General features: G+C 32.9%; 1 protein-coding gene across 5 annotated transcripts in view; it reads right to left on the bottom strand.

Moving 5' to 3' along the window:
• Window positions 1-6,273: 6,273 nt before the first annotated feature.
• Window positions 6,274-22,758, bottom strand: part of LOC150104990 (uncharacterized) — a 231,805-nt gene continuing 215,320 nt past the window's right edge. For all 5 annotated transcript variants that reach the window (XM_090395446.1, XM_090395450.1, XM_090395449.1 and 2 more), the window contains exons 8-9: window positions 19,124-20,888; window positions 6,274-8,194 (exon numbers count right to left, since the gene is read on the bottom strand). In XM_090395446.1, the coding sequence (XP_090251572.1) occupies window positions 19,455-20,888 (1,434 nt within the window). In that variant the 3' untranslated portion in view covers window positions 6,274-8,194; window positions 19,124-19,454. The remainder of the gene's footprint in view (window positions 8,195-19,123; window positions 20,889-22,758) is intronic.

A 22,758-nucleotide genomic window follows, 5' to 3' on the forward strand; every position in this document is an offset into this window, starting at 1 on the left:
AATTTTTGTGACATTCAAAAATCAAATGTTAGGTCTGATGATTCAGTTTTTATACCATGGAATGCATAGGTCTTCAGATTAATTTTCATGATCTAGAGTTATGTGTCATCTCAAAAACATTTCCATTGGTTTGATACTCTGCTCTAGAATTGTTTCTGAGCATGTAGAAGCTGCCACTAATAAGAAAAAATATGAGCTTAGATAACAGACATATAAATATTCAATGTTTATGTTAAAAGATTCACAGACACTTTTAGCAGTTTATTTTCCACAGACAAGATTACAGCTCTTCATAATAAATTTGAAAGTGTATGTAGAAAATGAACCGACCTAGAGTTGGAATTTTACAGTAGTACAATAGTTATCTTTAGAGAATCTGAAAGGCTTACAATATGTAAAGTAACCAAGGAAACTATTATTAAAATAAACAAGACTAGATAAAATGAGTGTTAAAAATTAGCTTATGAGAAAAAAATTATATACAATTCTGTCGATGGAAACTATAGACAAACCGTTATAGATTCTGTTCCAAATACATTCTTCATCTGGTTTATGTTTACAAACTATACACAAGATATTTGTTTTACAGAAATAATTTACAGAACACATTTATTGTATAGTCATTTTTAAAATCAGACACTTCTGAAATTTATAAAAAATAACTTAAAGCAACAAGTTAACATCATGGCAATGTCATATTAAGCAACTAGATATATATGTACATAGCAAAGATGCATGATTTTCTTTTCACACTACAAGGAATTCAAGCAAATGAAGTTACTGATACATCAGTTTTTGTTAGTATACTAAAGATAGTCTCCTTATACAAATATTGGTGCAAATATTTACATAATAGATTCAGATGCATATTGACTGCTAACTACATCTGCAATAAGATATCATTTCTGCACACCACCAATCCACTGCAACTTCCATAAATGAGATATAGCATTTTCTACTGACATCAATACTAGATGTCATATTCATAATGCCATTTTTAACATTTCACAACTAACAAATGTACCTAAGATACCATAGAAATATTCCAAATTCTATATGCACAAATATAGAAAGAAATTCCTGTACATATCAAATTACTACAGCACTTGTGAAAGTTCACTAGAACTATTCCAGTTCTACATGTACAAATAGCTTTTGTAAGAAATATCTTGCATATTTCCCACTTCAGCCAAGAAGTGATGTTGGACTAGCCTAGTATAGGCACAAGTGGCAGGTATATTAACAAACAAACAAACAAAGAAAAAAAGTTATTTCCTTAAATAAAGAGCCCAATTTTATCCTTCTGACATATATTAAGCTTCCAAACAGTTATAGACTAAATGAAGAAACTTCAAGTATAAATTATTTGTGCAAAAAACACCTAAAAATCTTTTCACCGAGAGTTACAAAAATAATTAAAACAGCTTAATTTCTAACAGTTTCATTGTTATCAAGTTGTAATAACTGAATTGTCTGAGCTCTTGAAAACTGCACAAAATTTTAATGTTTTGACAGTTCTGTTAGGCAGTGTAGCTAGACATGATATTTTACTGTATACTTTATTCCAAATATTTAGAAATACTTTTTAGATATTTAGTGGTTGCACAATCATAGTCAAGATGCTCATAGAGTACTAACATGCTATATGGTCTGTAGCTTCAAATGTATGGGATAAACATATAAAATAAAATAAGTACTGCAAAATAAGTAATATACACCACCATAACAAATTTCATATGCTAATCTCTCTTTTACAGTACAATAATACTATAAAAGTATTATTAAAAGTATTTGGGAAAGGGAATTCCTATCCAGTCCTCTTTCGTCTTCAGTAATATACTTGAAGTTGCATAACTAAGCATCATACTATAATTCCTTAAAAGTGTTTTGAGAGTTACCACTTCGATCAGCGATGGCAAACTAGTGATGCTAAATTTGGCACCAAGTGAACAGTTAAAAGCATTTGTAAATAAAAATTCAATCACAAATCTTAACACAGATGATTAATTTTCTGAAATCTGGCTTGATGGCATTTCTGCACATTTGCTTTCATTGAATACATTTCTGTGAATAATTATTATTCTCATAATAATTATCCACAGGATAATGGCAGCAATATAAAGTCATGTATTTGGTAATCATTAAAAAAAAAAAAAAACTATATAAAAAATTGCATTAAGTCATTTCATCAATGTGTATCTGGAATATTAAAGATGCATATAACTTCAAATTGGTTAAATTATTTTTGTCAATTGTCAAAAAAAAAAGTTTCATTCAAGTCTATCAGGAGGTCAATGGAGCTTCAACTTCACATTGGTAAATTATTTTATTTATATATTAGACAACTGGGCCTCCAGATGACATTTTCAAAACCAGGCCAATTATTTAAAATCAGAAATCATAAGAGTGCCCTCTTGCGATGACTCCTTGAAGGTGTCACATAATAATAAAACACCTTTGAATATTTATTAAGCCTGTGATTTTAATTATCTTTTAACAATGGTCATTTTATAATTAAGCTAGGAGAAGGGAGAAGGGGAATATTACTTCCTCAGGGCATAGACCATGGAAAAAAGAAACCTATTCCTTCAGTTATTATGTGACACCTCCAGGGAGTTCAAAGACTCATCGAGGGAGAGTGTGCCAACTGCATCGAATGATTGATCCCCTTCCAACTACTAACCGCGCTCAAACTTGCTATGTTATAGTTACATTATAAAATAAAGTATATTCATTTTCTTAATACACAACAAATTGGCTATTTGAATATGAAGAATAATTTTTGCTTTGTTATATTTATTGAATTCATATTATTAATATAATATTTAGTCTTTAGACTGCTAAATGTTTTTTTTAAGAAATTTCAATTTAAAAGGCAGGAAATTTAAAAAAATAAAGAGCATTTTTTTCCAATGAAAGCCATTGTCTTTTTGAGATCCTTTTCTTAAACACCCTTTAAAATACATGATGCAAATAGTGTAATAGACAAGAGCTGAGGAACACAATGAGTATGTCTGCACCTAACATGAACTTTACTGCATTTCTTTGAATAGTGAAACAAGCAGTAATGGCTATTTCCGATACTGAAAACAAATGAATTCTAAAGCAGTAATAATACCAAAATCTTCACTGACAAAAGAATAAACTATATGAATTTTCATAATGATAATTTCTTCAGCATAGAAATCATCTCATCTAGTAGGAAATGGAATATGATTTTATTAATACTTAAAAAAAAATACTTTAGAAGTAGGATAAAACAATGTTTACAAGATTATGGAAATATCTTATTTTTTAAAATGTGGAATTGTTGATGAAATTGATATGTAATTCATATGAATTACAGAGCAATAATGTCTGAAGTTTTTGCTATTCATTAGTTACTAAAAAAAGGCAAGGATTTATATTTTGCTATTTTATATTATTACAACAAGAGTCTATTTTAATGGTTATCTCTTGTTTGCTATTCATCCAATGAATGACATCCTTCTCATAAATTATTATATTATTATTACAAGCACTCAAAAATGAGTGCTTGATTATGATAAACAGTGTATCATAATCAACACATCAATATCTCAATATAATATGCATTAGAAAATATTTTTTTTGTTTGCTTTTTATGGGATCAAGAAAATCTCTTCAGATAAAATAAGGGTGTTTTCGTTTTATGTATCATTAGGATATGCAAATACATATCCTGATGTATTTTATTTGCTTATTCTGAAAATTAATAAAGTACATGTAAAACTGAAGCCATTACATCACTAAAGACTTCTGATAAATTCTTCAAAAAAAAAAAATAATAATAATAATGATTAAATAAATTAATAATTTTATCACTAAATGAAACTAGGATAAATTTATGACATAACTGAAAAATTAGATGGTACACAGGCATCAATTGATATTGCTTCAAAATCCATTAAATGCTTTCTGTGGTAGTGATGTTTCAATTTTGCTTATAAAAATCACTTAAGTTATGCATTTCTAAATTAATGGAATAAAGTATATAAATAGTTAATAGGTTTGGATAACAGATAAAAGGCATATAGGAGTTAAGCTATTTGCTCAATTTTACACTATACAGTAATAATCAAGATAATGTTTTATACACAACATATTTAAAGATGTTTTGCAATTTATTTTCTCTACACTGTACATTACAATATACAATATTTAGGCAGTGCAATAATGTCTGAAGTTTTTGTTATTCATTAGTTACTAAAAAGGCAAGGGTTTATATTTTGCTATTTTATATTACAACAGGAATCTATTTTAATGGTTACCTCTTGTTTGCTATTCATCCAAGAAATTCTGAAGCATGCTATAACAATAAATTGTTGGAAAAATCCAATGAATTTTATGTTAATCTCAAAAAAGAAAAAACTTACAAAATTGAAAGACACATATCACAAAAGTTTTTATAGAGTTCATGTCATTTGCCATAAGGCACTTCAAAGTCCTAAAGACATGCAGAATTTATACAGCCAATATTTTGATCACATTGAAAATGTATATAAAAAAATTCAGTGTAGGGAGCTATGCAGATAATATCATGACAATATCAACTCTATATGAATTAAAAATTGACAGTTCTATATTTTTGTAAGTGAACAGCAAGTTCTAAGAAAATTTCAGCTTTATCATGCTGAAATGAAATATAAAACTCTAAGTGATTAAGGAATATTCTAAGTAATAAGAATAATTTTAAAAATATTTATAAAAGAGTAAGATCTCATTTTTAATGACAATCACTAATAGATACATAACATGTTATGAATAATATACACTCATATTAAAGTTGATGATATAATGAATTATTCACCGTAACTCTAATATATGTGTAAAAATGTTAATATCACCACAATATGCAAGACAAAGCATGGAATTTTCAGAAAATTACTCCATTTTTTCCAGTTCATTTGGAAACAATGAAAAAAAAAAAAAAAATTCTAATAATTATGCATCCAAGAACACTAAATATCCTAAGTTTTTTTTATTTAAAAAAATTAAATATTAAATGAACCAAAGAGGAAACCTGTTCATAAGGATCGCCAGTTCATAAATACAGAAAAATACCATTTGCTAAATTAAATAAGACATTTCTTTTATTTTCACAAAATTCTGTTCACTTTTATTTATAATATCTTATTATTTGTTAAATTTATAATATTTAATAATCACTCTTGTAGATAATATTGGCTGTTAAAAGGCATATACTAAGTCATTTCAAAGTTGACTTTTCAAATGCATACTGGAGCAATTTATATCAATGTTCTCTAATGATAACTATCTATGGCTACAAATTTTGATAAAGGAAAATAAAAGAACTGCTCAATCAATGCATAAGATATAATTTCAGTTGGATATATATGTAAGAAAGTCAGCCAAAATAATTCCAAATCAACTTCAGTGTAAAAAATGTACCCATATATAAATCGTCCTTTTTAGAAATAAACATATCCAAGCATTTTGGAAGCTGTTTAAGCACAAAGGCAACTCATGGTCCATAATGTATTTATAAATTATACATTCTAAAGGCCATTGTTAATTCTGTAGAGCAAAACACTGACTTTTCCAACTTAAAAAAATTAATTCTACCTGAGTATTTAAAAGAGAAGAAATATCATTGTAAAATAGCTGAATGCACAGAATGAGTATATGCTAATGATGGGAGTAGAATCTGAAACCAGAATATGCCATTATCTAGACTACTATGCACAGATTTGGTTTCACATCTCTCTTTCTCTCTCTCTCTCTGTGTGTGTGTGTGTGTGTGTGTGTGTGTGTTTAGAAAATTTTGGGTTGGGCAGTATGGAAAGAAAGAAGTGATATCAACACTGTGTAATGTCAGTTTAGCAAATACACTAATCACATTCCCTTAGGAATGTAATGTAATGCTTGCTGAAGAAAACAGTAATATGATTTAAACATGTAAGTTGCTCAGAGAAACTTATCAGATAGTGGATATCAAATAATGGAAAGATTAAAAAAAAAAAATTGAAGAAATGAAAGAGAAAAAGAAAGCATCTATGAAAACTATGAAAGGCAAGAATAGGGTAAGTTTTTTTTTTTTTTTTTAGATTGAAGACAGTAGACATGTTGAACTCATGAGTGAGTGAGTGCAGTCAGTGAATAAACGTCACTATATAACAGACATTTTGGAAAATTATGGAGACAACTACCATGTTAGAGTAAAACTTTAGTTTAATATAAACCAAAATATATCAAGTTGGTTTCTATGTTTTACTCTAACATGGTAGTTGTCTCCATAATTTTCCAAAATGTATTCTGATCACCATGTAAGCCTGAAAGAAAGGATATAACAGACATGGCAACAATTCGGATAGACCCCCCACACACACACATTGAGTAGTTTGACTTCATAAAGCCTATTTAATAATAATTACAAATTTAGCAGTAACAAACTGTCAATAATATCCCTGCAACATACACGAACACAAGAAACCATTCATATTATAAGAATGGTGAAGAAAGCCACATAAGATTCAAGTGAATCCAATAGTAAATGGCAATGCATTAATATAATGTAATTATGCAGATGTAAAATGGACTACTAACAGAAAAATAAGAAATATTACAGAAATCTATTAATAAGGAGCAGAAATCTATAATAAATTCTGTAATATATAGTAGATTTTATGTGAGATATGTGCCCTCACATAAAATGAAAATGAGAAAAGTGTGTTAGATTATCATCCTTTAGTAAAATATTAAAAGGAAAAATGGCAAAAGATTTAACAGCTTTATATGCAATGTCAAAATTGCACATCCAAAATGAAAAAGCAGAAAATAACAAATGATTATTTTTTGCATACCACCCAAAATGAATAAATAAGTTTGTCCCACCAAAACACACAGAAGATTTTAAATTTTATGTCACTTCTGCAGACATATAATTAAAGAAAAAATACTGATTAGAAATGAAAAACAAACAAGACACCATAATTATAAACAACTTTTATGTTTTATCATTTTATATTATTTCAAATTATATGATAGTAGAGAAATTCAGGAATTTTGGGTGATGTCATCTGTTTATATGAAAATGCAAATACCTGTTTGGAGCACTGCAGTTTTGAAATTCTCTGTAGAAATCATTCAAATTGCTCTTCTCCTCTCTTACTTCTGTAACAGGCAATATTACATTATGTTCTTATAATAAGGACAGGACAAGTTTGGGTATACTTTTCCTTGTCCGAAAAAAAAAAAGCAAGGATCCTGAATGGATAACTAGTGAGATAAATGGATATTTTAGAAGAGAAAAATCTTATGAGAGATAGAGATTACTAATGATATACACTTTCATACATGACTGTGAAATCAAAGATTTTTGTTTTTATGTATATCCATGATGGTGATGAAAGACAGTGAACAAGATAAACTTGAACAAAAACTAATCATTGCGAGAACCCAAAGTTAAAGAAAATAACATAAATATCTAAAGTATATATAAACATGCATAACCCTGGAGACTGTATTAATAATACCCAATGATTTTGGAGCCTTATCTATATTCACAATTCATCAGTAGTGGAAAAGATATATATTCGGAAAGTGATATTTAATGACAATATAATGAACATTAACCTGACCTGGATATAAATTAGAAAACAAAAATATAATATTAAGGACATTATGAAGGTAAATGCTTCAGTGTGATTCAAATCCACAGATACAGCAAAAAAAAACATATTAAAAGGAGAATAAATGATATTATTTATATATGGAACACATTTGACATTTATATACGTAATAAATATACTTTTTTTCCCCCAGCCTGTAAAATAAATATACTTAATACTGAATAAATTAGAAAATATTAGTGTCTTCTTTTCCCAGTGTTCAAGGAACCTAAACACTAATTTCTCTTTACCTAGTAATTAAGTCGAATGAGATTCAAACCAATGCATTTTGCAATTTTTTTGTTTGTTGTAATGATTACATATGAATAGGTTTGGAAAAGAATGAAAATCTAGTACCTATTTAAATTACAGAATGCCTATTTCTCATGTACTTCATTCAAAATGTTCCATTATTCTGAATTATTCATAATGATAGATAACAAAATCACATGAAACTTGTTTATTATATTACAGTGTGAACTTTCATTCCTGAACCACTTTTTTGGAACCATATTAGCATATGTTATGTTCAGTAAACAGAAAACCTGAAAGATTAATGCAGATATTTAACAAGTGAAACAGCAAATTTTGAAGCACATATTAAATTGCTACACAAGAAATTAATGTTGGATAAGATGTTAAATCTATAATTTACTAATATGCAAAATAGATATTAAAAATAAATAAATAAATTTATGGTATTTCCATTTCAGATTGCCATAACTGTAAATAAAACAATCAGCAATAAGATTTCAATTTTCATCTCACCACATTAACTATAATTAAATTTTAAGAAAATAACTTTAAAGTAAGAATCGTTTCCCATGATAAAAATCAGGTATTAAAATATGCTTAATATTTCTTTATTCCTATATAATGTTTCTCAGCAGTAATAAAATTATGCTTGTACATTGAACTAAATTAACCTGAAGAGACTGAAGTGTCTATTACCAACTCCACTTAAGTCTCTGAAGATTGAAGTAGACATAAATTCATCCACTACCATCAATAGTGAATGATGCCATGGAATTGCAGAAGGAAAAACCGGTTTCTTGAAGAAAAGCCCTGCTGTCTCCAGATGAGACATGTTAACTTATCTCAACTGAAAACACCCTTGTAAAGAGTCTACATGTCACATTGAGAATCAAAATCAGGTCTCTTCCAATCCCTGAATCGGCTTCATGTACTGCAGACGATTCGTATATGTAATTATTTATAATTCTTTGATACTTTTTGATTTTGGTGCATCGTGCATTTAACTATTATGATCATTAACACCAGATCTCATCAAGGATGTACATACTGTCTCACACAAAACTCATCAACCATACCTTAAGCTCATTCAATGTGTCCACACGTTGAGGCAATGCATTCCACTCACCAACCATTCTCATGAAAAGAATGAAATTCCCTTGTTGACACTCTCCTTATAGTTACCAGGGATGTCCTCTTGTACTACTATCTTCTTCTATTCTATGAAAATTCTTCTCTACATTTATCTAGTAACAACTCCCCTACCAATTTATATGTCTCAATCATATCCCCCCCCCCCACTCTTCCTCCTGTTATTCATGAAGCTCTGCAATTTGCATTCTCTTAATCTGACTTCATGTCCCACATCTCAGAGACCAGATACTACCACCTTAATCAATCTTCTCTGGACCCATTCTGCTATATACTCATCTTCATGAAAACCAGGTGACCAAATCTTCCCAATCATCATATGACACTAGATCAAGGCCTTACACAATACCATAACCTCTTTATTTCTACATATCAAGAGGCTCTACATCATCCAGTGTCTTGACTCCACAACTTATGCAATATGATCCCACATTCACTCCCAATCTCTCATCTTCTCCACATCCTTCAAATTTTACTGCCAAGTGTATACCTTGCATTCCATTCAATTCTTTCCAATCAAATTTCAGTAGATTACAGTTTAGCACGTGTAAACATCTGCATATCTCCAATTAAACTTGAATATAAATTAACCAATTGCCTCAAAACAGGCCCTGCAACAAACCACTAGTATCTTTCAGGATACTGCCCCCCCCACACACACACACATTATTATTATCCAAGACCCCATGACTAGCTGATAACTATATCACAGTCAATCACCTATCCAACTCAATAATTTAGTAGCCAATTCTATCCATTCCAATGTAGCTACCAACTTGTCATGTGATAATTTATCAAAAGCCTTTGCTCAATCAAAGTATTACACTGCATATGCATCTCCCTTATCCAATACAGTTGCCACTTAGTAGTACATAAATTGGTAAGATATGACCTCCTTTAGCAAACCCATGCTAACCATCACAAGAGAATACTGCTGTTGTTAATCCAATTCTGTATCCTAAGCTTTCACTAACCTCACCTTAACCACAAATTCAGATTTCAGATTCTTATAATTTGTAGCCTCTGCCTTATCACTATCTTTGTGAAGTAGAACAATTTCACTCTCTTTCTACTGCTTTGAGACTTGTGCCATTGCAAGACTTATCAAACAGCTAGACCACTAACTCCTTGGAACATTCCCTTGAGACATACAGTGATATGTCATCAAGTCATTACATCCAGTTTACTTAATTTCTCATACACCACTTGCTTGCTTACCAGCCATAAATTCTCTCCCATTCCCTCTACACTCAAGCTCATCAATGTCGCACTGGCGAGAATTAAATATCCTGATGAATTGTTCGATGAATACCTAAACTATGTCCTCTGAGCAGTTACTAATCTACTATTTGCATCCATTAACATCATCTTATCATAATCATTCTTTCTTTTTACTTGCCAATACTGAAAGAATTCTAGGACTTTTATTGGTCTGAGAGGCTAATTTCCACTCACTGACTCAAATGAATCAATTTCTGGGTTGTTCTTTGTACTCTTCATGCAACTGACTGCTACCATTAATCTTTTTCTTTTTTTTTTTCACTGCTCCATAGTGCCTTCCAGATTTCATGCTTAATCTCTTCATTTCTGGTGTCTTGAAATGAAATTCCACTTATATTCTCCTTTATAACATCCGTTATTCTATCCAAAAGCATGATAAATATGTTTTTTGTTTTGTTTTGTTTTTGTTTTGGGTGGGATCTCCTGCCTCATTGTCCAGAACCATCTTCCTGTATTTCCACAATTTCTCACATCTGAATTATCATTGATATTCTGCAACAGATATATTAAATTCCTGTCCACTTCATAAAATTCAAATAAATTCAAATATTTAAATAAATGTAGGTTATAGTGTGTTTAGAAGGGACAGAGAGAATAAAATGGGGGGGGGGGGAGTGTTATTGATGATAGCTGAAGAACTGCAGCCAAGGAGAATTGAAGTTGTATTGCAGGATAGTGAAAAGAGCTCATTTGAGGCTATTTGGTGTGAGGTGCTGCAATAGACCAGGTGATGGAATAGATGGTGGAGATAGTATGCATAAACAAATTGATGAAATGAGTGGAAGGAGGGTAATTATTATAGGGGATTTTAATTATGGTAACATTCATTGGAAGGAGGAGAGGACACATGTGAGGAAGGAAATGGATTTTATTCAATTATTAAGGGATAACTATCTGAGACAGCATGTAATTGAAAATACTAGGGGTGAGAGAGTGCTTGACCTGGTAATAGCATCTCACAATTTGACTGTAATGAATATGACCATGTTGCCACCTATTGGTGAGAGTGATCATAAGGTCTTGACCTGGGAGGTGGCTAAAGGTGTGAAATTTTTGATTAAGACAGGGTATATGTGGAATTATCGTGCTGGCAAGTATGACAAGCTAAGGAGATTGCTTGGATCAGTGCCATGGCATGTAAAACTGCAAGGGCTGGATGTCGATAGAGCATGGGAAGTGGTCAAGGAGCATTTACAGGAGGTTATGGCTGATTGCATACCTAGGGTCCAAATAGTAAAAACAAGTAGGGGTTAAATGGATGAATAACACCATTAAGCTTGAACTGCAAAAAAAAGAAACAACTGCGGAGGGAATTTAAAGAGAAAGGTGACCTGCAGGCACATGAACGGTATAAAGCACAGGCCAGAAGGGTAACAAGTGTGGTAAAAAAAGCAAAAAGCGGATTATGAAAGGAAACTAGCTATGCAAGCTAAAGAGAATCCCAAACAGTTCTTTCAATATGCTGCAAGCAAAAAAAAACTGTACACGGCAGAATGATTTTAAGGAATGACGATGGTAAGGAGGTCACTGAATCAGTCGATATAGTGGAATTACTGAGCGAGCACTTTGCACGAGTATATCATCCAGGTGGTGACATTGAAAAAATGAAGGAACCATTAGTTTATACGGGAATTGTGATGAATGAAGTGGAGGTGAATAGTCTATTACATTACATTAATGCGAATACATCTGTGGGATTGGATGGTATACCGGCACGGGTCTTATGTGAAGCGGCTACAGAATTATCAGTGCCCTTGAGCATGTTCTTTAATCTGAGTCTCAGGTCTGGTTTAGTCCCGAAGGTGTGGAAAGAGAGGAAAATAGTTCCACTGCATAAAGGAGGATCCAAGACTATGGTTGCAAATTACCGACCAATCAGCATATCAGGAGTCGTTGTCAAGGTCTTGGAGAAAGTAGTCAAGGGAAAAATACAGGAATGGATTGATGAAAACGAGATACTGTACGGGGGACAGCATGGAATTGTGAAGGGTAGATCATGCCTCAGTAACTTGCTCGAGTTTTATAACACAGTGATGGCTGAATAGGATAAGAGTAATGGGTTTACAGTGATACTGCTGGACCTGGCTAAGGCATTTGACAGGATACCACATGGATTTCTAATCCATAAACCACAACATATGGGAATGGATATAGGGTTGCTGAGATGGATAGGTGGGTGGTTGATGGAGAGATATCAGAGAGTAGTTTATTCAGGAGTAGAGTCCAAAAGATGGCCTGTGACTAGTGGTGTGCCGCAGGGTTCTGTTCTTGGACCACTGCTGTTTAATTTGTTCATTAACGATATAGGGAAGGATCTAAGAGGAACAGTTCATTTGTTCGCTGATGATGCAAAGTTAGGTAGGGCAATAGTGAATGCAGAAGATGTCAAAATCTTGCAGGAAGGCTTGGATAGATTGGAGTTCTGGGCTAGGGAGAATGGATGTCAATTTAATGTGACAAAATGTAAGGTTATGCATTTTGGGGGTGAAAAGATTAGCAGCAGTATACGACATTGGTGGAACTGTACTCCAGGAGATTGATGAGGCCAGGGACTTGGGAGTGTTGGTGGATAGGGAGATGAAGTTTAGGGGGGGGCACATTGCAAAAGCGGCTAAACCAGCTCATCAACTCACTTGGTTGTTGAAAAACACTTTGAAGAGCAGAGACAAGCAAGTTATTGTATTTCTGTACCAAGCCTTGATAAGACGTCATCTCGACTACTGTGCCCAGATTTGGTCACCTAGGTTTCTTCTTGATAGGGAGGAGGTGGAGAGGATCCAGAGGCAAGTGACCAAGATGATAGCAGGTCTATTGAATGAACCTTATGAGAACAGGTTGAAAATTTGTGGGTTGCAGAAATTAGTTGATTGATAGGCAGAAAAGGAGAGATATGATTGAGACATTCAAATTGCTAAAGGGTTTCTATAGGATTAATTCAGAGGATATTTTTGAGATCAGGACTGGTGGTGGGAGAACTAGGGGACATCTATGGAAGCTGGACAAGAGTGTGGTTAGCAAGGGTGTTAGAGCTGGGTTCTTTACTTTTAGAGTGGTAAATGAGTGGAATAAGCTGCCAGAGTCTGTTGTGGGTGCTATGACCGTGAATGAGTTCAAGGCAAGGTATGATAGATACTGTGAGAATGTCAAATAGTTGTGTGGACATGATGTTTAGGGCCACCCTCGATGAGTCTAAGGACTTCCTGGAGTCACCCGTAATAATAATAATCTCTCTCTCTCTTATTTCTTCTGTGTTCATCAACATTTCTCCTTTTCATCTTTTATGGTTCTCTGCTTTTTGCACAATTTCTTGTTGATGTTTCTGATCATCTTGTACACTTCTCTTTTTCACCATAGTATTTTTTGATATCTTCACACTATTTCTCTAATCTCTCTGATTTTCCCTTTCTAACTGCCCTCTTTACATCATTCTGTTTCACTCTATACTGTTTTTTTTGATTTCCACAAACAAATATGGAAGAATAGCATAGATGAACCAACACAAAATGTGCCTTGTTATTCCAACCCTAGTCTCTGTTGGGCATGTAGACCTTGTTTATCCAGCAACATCTGAGTCAACATGTTGTACTTTTCTTTTATACTTTCATATTGTACCAGATTTCCATCATGTTTTGTTTTTACAGTCAGTGCATCAACACTTATCTGACAAATCTTAATGGTTCATTCATCAACCCCTAACTCTCCACCACTCATATCTAAGTGATGTTCTTCCCCTCCCCCTTCCATCTCTGCCACCCAAGAATATGCTCTCTAGAGGCTCCCCCCCCTACACACACACACCCTCAGGGGAAAGCTTGAAGCCTATTGAGCACAGCAGCTGCTCTAGATTTCTAGCTGATTCTTTGTATGAGTTATCCTTCTGTAATTCAAACTGAATTTTAATATCACACTAAGGACAGAATATATTACTCAGAAAAAACAACATGCCTTTAATCAGTAATAAAGTAATCTATATTTTAATTATGAATATGCATTGTCATATAATTAAGATAGATTAACTACAAATATTTTGATTCACATTTTTGTGGATCATTGTCAGTGTAATACAGATGGAAATTAAAAAAGTACACAATAATGAAATGTTTGTTTTGAAATATTTGTAGTGAAATGAAATATCTGTAGTTAATCTATCTTAATTAAATAATTTGTCAACTGTGTCTACGTGTAACTTATACAAAAGTATATAAAATTATTATAGACAATGCAAGAGTTGCAAGTACAATCATAATTACAAGTGAAATACAGGTATCAATGAATGATTGGAAAACTAAAATTAAATGTGATTTAAACTATATAAGTGTGCAGTTATTTATTTCTTTTTATGGAGAATCCATCCATGAGAAGTTGATCAACCTATAGTACACTAGAATCATGGATGGACAAAATGAAAGAATTGTCCACCTCTGACTTGAAAAGTTGTGGATGCATTCCTTGGGAAACACATATTGTGGGACAATGTTCCAGAGAGCAGCATGGAAGAGATGAATAATGAGGAGCAGAAATTTGTTCTATGGGTTTGAAGTTGAACTGTGAGAAGGTGTTGATTTGCTGCTATATGTATTTGGATGGATTTGAGAGAGTATAAGGGAATTATTGATGCCAATTCTGATGAATTCCACAAACATAGGAATGCATGCAATAAACTGAATGCCTATGTGAAAGTGAGTAGAGTGCATTAGTGAGAGAAGAGGTTATCAATCAATCTAACTGCCCTTTTCTGTATAGAATCCAGTATTTTTAGGAGCTCTTAGGGACATCACCCCAGATGTGAGAGTAGTATTCAATGGTCAAGCAAATTTGTGATTTGTATAGGGTTAAGAGTATTTGGAGGTTAAAGTAATGCCTGGAGTGAAAGAAAAATAACGTCATTTTTTGGATGCAGGGGAGGCAACATTTGTACTATGTTTGTGCCAAGAGAGAGAGATTTGAGGTTAGAGTTATCTCAAGACAAATCTCATTTTGAATAGAGATTTTGGTATTGTCAAGCATAAGACTGAGAAAAAAAAGGGTTCTTTTTTTGCAGAAAATAATGCAAAGCTGTGTTCTGCATTACTTTCTTTTTTATTTTCTTTTTTTTTTTTTAAATTTTATTTTCTGCATTTCTAATCATTGAAGTAGACATTGTTATCCAAATGCACTAATGAATATTCTGAAGATCAGAATTTAGGGTAGCAGAGGTTAAAGTTCTGCAGGCTATGGTGATTTGTGTTTTACAATGTTTTTCAAATGAAAAGGAGGAGTGCAATGTGCTGTCATCAGCAAACCAGTGCACTGGATTTTCAGTCAGCTTGAGTAGATCATTTATATACAGAAGGAAGATGATGGATGAATGGATAGAGCCTTTGGAACCCTGGCATTAGTTGTACAGTTAGAAGATAATGAGACATCCACCATCAGGGGTCAGATATTATTATTATTATTACGTGACACCTCCAGGGAGTCCAAAGACTTATTGGGGGGGGGGAGTACTCTACAATTCTCTGTCTATACCAACTACAACTAACCGCAATTACATCAGCGTCAGTAACTGTCTTCTATCACCACTACTATTTTCACAGACAATCACAAACATCCATGTCCATGGTGGGATTCGAACCCACAGCCTTTTGGCTGGAAAGCAGATACGCTAACCGCTCGTACAACCAGGCTGGCTGGTTGGATGAGCAGACAAGAAAAGTATATATACAAAGAAGTAGAATCTAGTAAAATGAAAACTTATAGTAGTTTTCCATGGACATTTGATCCACTGCCATTTAATATGCCATTTAATTCTCTGTCTCCACCAACTACAACTAACCGCAATTACATCAGTGTCAGTAACTGTCTACTACCACCACTACTATTTTCACAGACAATCACAAACATCCATGTCCACGGTGGGATTCGAACCCACAGCCTTTTGGCTGGAAAGCAGATACGCTAACCGCTCGTACAACCAGGCTGGCTGGTTGGATGAGCAGACAAGAAAAGTATATATACAAAGAAGTAGAATCTAGTAAAATGAAAACTTATAGTAGTTTTCCATGGACATTTGATCCACTGCCATTTAATTTGCATGTTAATGATGACTGCAATAATTTAAAGGCACTGGGGATATCTAGTTAGCTGTTGATGCTAAGGTGAGAAGGACAATATATGACAATATATGAAGTCTCATCTTCTCACCTCAGTATAATCAGCAAAAAAATGGATAACCCCACTCCCCAATATCCAAACCCTTTCTGATATCATTAACTTATATAATAAACAGCAAGACCTCAATAAAAAAAGGTCACTGAATCTACTATCCCTTAATATGATACACTGTTTTAGTGAGATGTAAGCTGTACGCACCACTATAGTTTGAAAACTGAAGAAATTTATGTGGTTTAATTATTTGTTGATACTAACCAACACTCCTGTGAAGCAAAAATTGATACTGGCAAAAAAAAAAAATCAAAGTGCACAATTCATTCCTTATTTTCTCACAGATTGAGAGAAGATTAGCAAGTAGACCATTATCTTCCACATAGTGCAAGATGAATTCTTCCACTTTATAATCAGGGATAATAGCTTCCTTTTCCTTTCTTGTTATTGTGTTTCTTAACAATGATATTACTACATCTGGATTATTGTGAATAGATTAAGTCAACTAGATTCCTTAGGATGTGGAAGTGATGGGAAGGATTCAGAGGCTAGTGATCAAAATGGTGACATTTGTGGAATGTACTCTATGAAGATAGGCTAAAGGTTGTATGTTAAGGTATAGCAAAAAAAATATAAAATACAGAATATGACAGATAACATTATTAAAGGCATTTTATGGAGTAGAAGCTAAAGAAATTTTCCAGCATGACTGGACTAGAGAGAACAAGGAGTAATTCCTGAAGTTGTGTAAGAGTGTGGTTAAGAGGACAAGATTTCTCACTTGAAGAGTAGTAAACAAATGGAATAGGAAGCCAGAGGCAATCATGAGCGCTCTGTTGCTGAACGACTTTAAGGAAAGATGATATTCATTGCATAAATAATAGTTAGTGTGGATCTGCTACAAATCCCACTGGACTATCAATAAGACAGACCAATTGATTCTGATACACATCAGAATTACACATATAAAAAAATTAATTAATGAAGAAAATGAACTAATATCTCCCAAAACTAGGAAAGTTTGGGATATTCCAAATTAAGCTCAGTATTATAATTGCAATGCTGGTTTCTTGCATACTTAGATACTAATCATTTGTGCTGGTTTTCATCATCATCATCAAATTCCTGACATGTACCCTCAAGGGGTGTATAGGATATGATAGTACTACATGAAAAATTTACATGATTACTAACTTCCTATCTACAATCTTCCTCCAAATCATTCTGTTATTTGTCAAAACTCCAACATTATCAGATCTTATATTTCTATCGTCTAAGGCACTTTCTACCGTATCAATCCACCTATATCTTGGTCTTCCTCTGGGTTTTTTTTCCTGCCAACCTGGCAGAGAACACTTTTTGTAATAGATTTCACGGTTTGATATGAACACAGATGATTAAGAAAATAACTATTGAACACTTGTTTTGCTAATCTTTCCTCGCCCATTCTGTTTAAGTGACCATACCACCTGAGATTAGCTCTGCTAATGCATTCCTGATTGCCGACAATGTCAAGTTCTCTCCTAATATCCTCGTTTTTAATATGATATTGCCATTGATGCCATCTGTTCATGCCTCTAATCTTTCTCAGGACTCTTATATCTGCGGTCTCTAGTCTTTGGTCAAGTGTTTTAGTTCTCACCCAGCTCTCAGATCCATAAGTTAAAACTGGTTTGAACACTGTATTAGCATACAGCTAATTTAGTGTTCCGACTAATTTCTCTCTTATTCCATATGAATTTATTCAACTGACAACATCCCAACTTATGCAGTTGATGCAAAGTTGGGATGATGTTGACCTGCAAGAAGACTTGAATAGACTTAGTGAATAGGCAAAGGAGTGGGGATGCCAGTTCAATGTTGCAAAATGTAAGGTTTTAAATTTTGGGAAACAAAGATGGGATGAAGAATTTATCCTTGGTGGGGATATATTGTTGAAGGTGGAGAAAATAAGAGATCTTGGGGTGATGGTGGATAAGGATCTAAAATTGTGAGGACAAACAAAAAATTCTGGGAATGATGCAGAAGACATTGACTTGTAGAAGTAAGGAGATTCTTGTTCCATTGTATAAAGCTCTGATTAGGCTGCACATGGACTACTGTGCACAGATTTGATCACCTGGTTTTCAAAAGGACGAAGTAAGTAATGTTAGAAAGGGTCCAGAGGCAACTGACTAAGGTAGTTTCTGATCTCTGGAATGTCAAATATGAGGAAAGGTTGAGAAGATACAATTTACAGTCTGGTGGATAGGAGGAAGAGGGGGTGATATGACAGAGTCCTACAAGGTAGTAAAGGGTTGTTATAGGATCAATGTTGAAGATGTTTCACAGAAAACGGTGGGAAATAAGGGAGGAACAAGGGGTTATCCCTGGAACCGGTATAAGGAGGGTGTGAACAAAGGAGTGTGAAGCAGGTTTTTTGCATGCAGAGTTGCGATACAAAAAATATTTGTTGTGATACAAGAGCACACATTTGAATATTTAACACAAGCCATTGAATTTCTTGCACTAGACCACCACAATTATTTCACTAAATTTGTTGCAATAAACTAAATAAGATCTAGTAGCAAATTCTTGAAATTATCAAAAAAAAAATTATTAAAGTTACTTTATTAGAAATAATTTTGATAAAATAAAGTACTTACTTATGAACAGTAAACTGTTGCTGGATAAACTGAGATAATTTGCAAAGTTGCTATCATTTTTAGAGCTTCAAAATGTTTTTAGAATAAACTTTGGCCAGAGGTTACCTTCCAACTTTTTTTGTGTGTGTGTGTGTGTGTGAAAAAATGAAGCATACCAATATAAAATAAAGTCTTTCTCTGAATTCTATGTGCAAAAAGAAAAACGTATTACAAATTTCCACAGAAACTGTTCTGGAGTTGTCCATTGAAAGAGCACGTATTCTGCTTTTCATATGAGAAAAGCAACTTTAAAAATTTAATTAAAAATTTAGAAATGTTAAGATATTTACAATCAATGTGCACTATCTGATGTATAAGCAGAAAATGTGTCAGCTCCAGACTGGTCTGATTTCGTCTTTAAAATAGACCTCATGCCATGATCTGCAGAATATGCACGAGGCCGACCTCCAATTGCCAGTTTAATGGAAGTTTCACCACTACCTTCACTCTTTCTTCTGGTTTTGAGAATAGGTTTTGGCTGTTCATCAAGTGTTTCTGATGAAGTTTTCTTTTTTAGAATTGGCTTCAGTTCACCGTCCACTGTTTTTGAAACAATTTCATCATTAAAGCTTGTTTTCTTTTTTAGGATAGGTCGTGGTGTGGCCTTAATGGGCATATCATCATCTGTACTTGAATTTTTTAGGATGGGACGGATTTCAGGACTGTTACTTCTTTCATCTTCACTTGTTGCTTTTTTCAAAATAGAATGAAGTTCTGATTGTCTACAAATATTTGCTCTTTCTTCTGAATTCCCTCTCATCTTTAATATAGGATGTGGGTGCCTACATGATTTTTCCTCATCACTATATGCTTTCAATATTCCTTGCAGTTCTCTTCTATCTCCTATCCCTTTTTTCTTCAAGATACTTGCTGGTTGTTTTAAAAAATCAAATTTACTATCATCAAGAATTTTACCAGGAATTTCTGCATCATCTGGTAAGTACCCTGATAATTCCTGTATACCTAGATTATTTATTTCTTTACTTATACAAAGTTCTGATTTTGCCAAATTTTCTTCCTGAGCATACATAAACTCATGAGGTATGGCATCTTTTACAATATTTTCTGTCTCATTTTCATCAAGTTGTTGTGTGCAGTTAGTTTTATCAAATTTTGAGTTTAAACTTTCCTCAAAATTAGATATTTGGAGAGAGTTTAAGTTGTATGGAACTTGGATTAAAGTTTCCAATTTACATTTTTCTGTTTTTATCAAAAAAGGCACTGCAGCTGTTGTGAAGGATGGAGGGAAATACAAATTACTTGACTTTGAATGTAACATCTCAACGGTGGCTGGTGACTCAGTTTCATTAAAGTTCTCAGAAAGAGAATTAGGTTTTGTGAATGCTTCCACATAATCATTTACTTTTTCTGTATCAAGAGCAATTACTTCATTTTCTTTATGCACATGTCTATCTTCCTTAACACACATCTCTTCAACAGCAGTTGGCATGTCTTCCAATAGATACTGTTCAATATAATTTTGCGGTCTATCTTCTAAATATTTAGTATTTTTATTATCTATAGAATTATCAGAAAATACTGCTTCCCTATTATGTTCTGTTTCACATATATCCTTATCTGTAGATGAGTTGTTTAAGAAATGTGATATTTCCATTTGATGAAGATTGTTTTTTGTATATTGTGGAGACACAAGAGCATCAGTATTATCAATTTGATTTTCATTCACTTCTGGAAAGAAATTGTTGCTCTGCTTTGTTTCTTCATGCTATAACAGAGAAAATAAATATTTTACAAAACTAAATATAAAGCACTGTATTTCTGAAAACTACTTAATGTATACTTTAATCAAAATCTTCCCTTTACTTACTGGAACATGGCATCATGAATTAAATAAATTGGTAATAAATTATGCCAAAAATTATTGTAGAAACAGCAATGCTACTGCAGAGTGGCCTACACTACTCATATTGAATGTGAGTAGTGTAGTTTTTGCTTTTCAGCTCTGACCAGGTAAATTTAATTTACCTGGTCACAGCTGAAGAGATTGGATTGGTAATTTTTCAATTTCATGAGATCCTTCATTCTTATCAGTTTTGGTAAAACTAATGGGAATGAAGGAGAGTTTGGGAAAAAGAAAAAGTGAGTTATCATTGTTATGAGAATAAGAGAAATCCAAATGACATAATTTGAGGACTATACAGAAATGTAGCATTCCGTGGGACATGTCTTTTATGAGGTTCGTGTTTAATTTATGCTCCACAATTGTTTCCAAAGTCACTTTATACATTTTAATACAGTATTCTCTGAATTTTATGTTATTCATTATGAACTATGATAGTTCCTTTTCTCTTGCTAATTGCTCGTGAACCATTATAATGCATAAGAGTGAATAAAAGAAATTTTACTTTATTTCTTGAATTATTCTATTGTATAGCAGTTTTCTGTACCCTTCCCTGGACTCAAGTTCCACTGGTGAGTAACCTGACCATTATAAACTATATTTTGCCAAGAATGAGTACTCAATCCAATCTGCATAGTCTGCTGTATTTTTCAACTATGCAGTTTTTTTCCCTCCCAAGGAGGGGGAGCATTAAAGTTTTTCTGAGAGAAATCACATACATATGGACCAGTTAACTTTCAGCTAAAAAAAAATGTCCTTATAGAGAATCTTCACACCTTGATGGGATTCAAATCCAGATCGTTTCAATCAAAAGGCAGACTGAATTTTTTTTCCTAATCCTATAAATATTAATGATTTGCCACATTTTTTAACTGAACATTTGTCAATATTTAAGAAACAACAACTGTGCTGATTGCATAATTCTGTGATTTTATTATACAAATATTTATGCAGTATCTTGTAAGATTAGCAGTGAGAGGTCAATTTTATGTAATTTCAGTTAAACCCAGGAAATGACAAATAAATTGTGATAATATAATAAAAAGAACATGGAAATATCACTCCAGTTGATGCACTTATTTTCAAATTTGTAAGCTTTTTGAAGGCTTTCTGAGAGAACCTTAGAGATTATACCATTTTTTTTTTTTAATTTTAAGGTATTGTTGTCTATCACAAATTTCTTCGTGAAAGACTAACTAGGTCTATAATATGATAACTGGACTAAGAAATTTCATACAATGGAAGAAACCAGTCCCATGGGTGTCAAGTAATTAGTTATTCTGGTATAACAATACTTTAACATATTATTATTATAATACAACACCACAAAGGGCTTATCACACCAAGGACCACTGGGCTGATTACAACATGCAGATTATTATTTGTGTCAGTCATACTTATCAAACACAATGCTATATGTTTGCAATATCCTTTCAAATAAATCCCACCCCAATGCAACTTCTTCCTAAAAATGAATTCTCACCTCAGAGATTAATGATTTTCACTACAAGAAGCTGGAGCAAAATCATTTGTGTGATTGCAATAATGCAGCATCCAAAATTGTTTCAAAATCTGTGTTGGGATAAATGTGAGTAATGAAGAAAAGGATTTCACAGATTACAATGTTAGCAATGACTAACTTGTACTGCTAAAGGGACAAAAGAACATTTTGATAGGCCTTTGTATGGTTTATCCTTCTACAATCCTCTACCACTGAAATCTTTCTCTCATACTC

This window comes from Typopeltis vanoorti, chromosome 7 (assembly GCF_054136105.1).
Source record: "Typopeltis vanoorti isolate ZY-2024b chromosome 7, IOZ_Tvanoo_1.0, whole genome shotgun sequence".
Taxonomy (NCBI): Eukaryota; Metazoa; Arthropoda; class Arachnida; order Uropygi; family Thelyphonidae; genus Typopeltis; species Typopeltis vanoorti.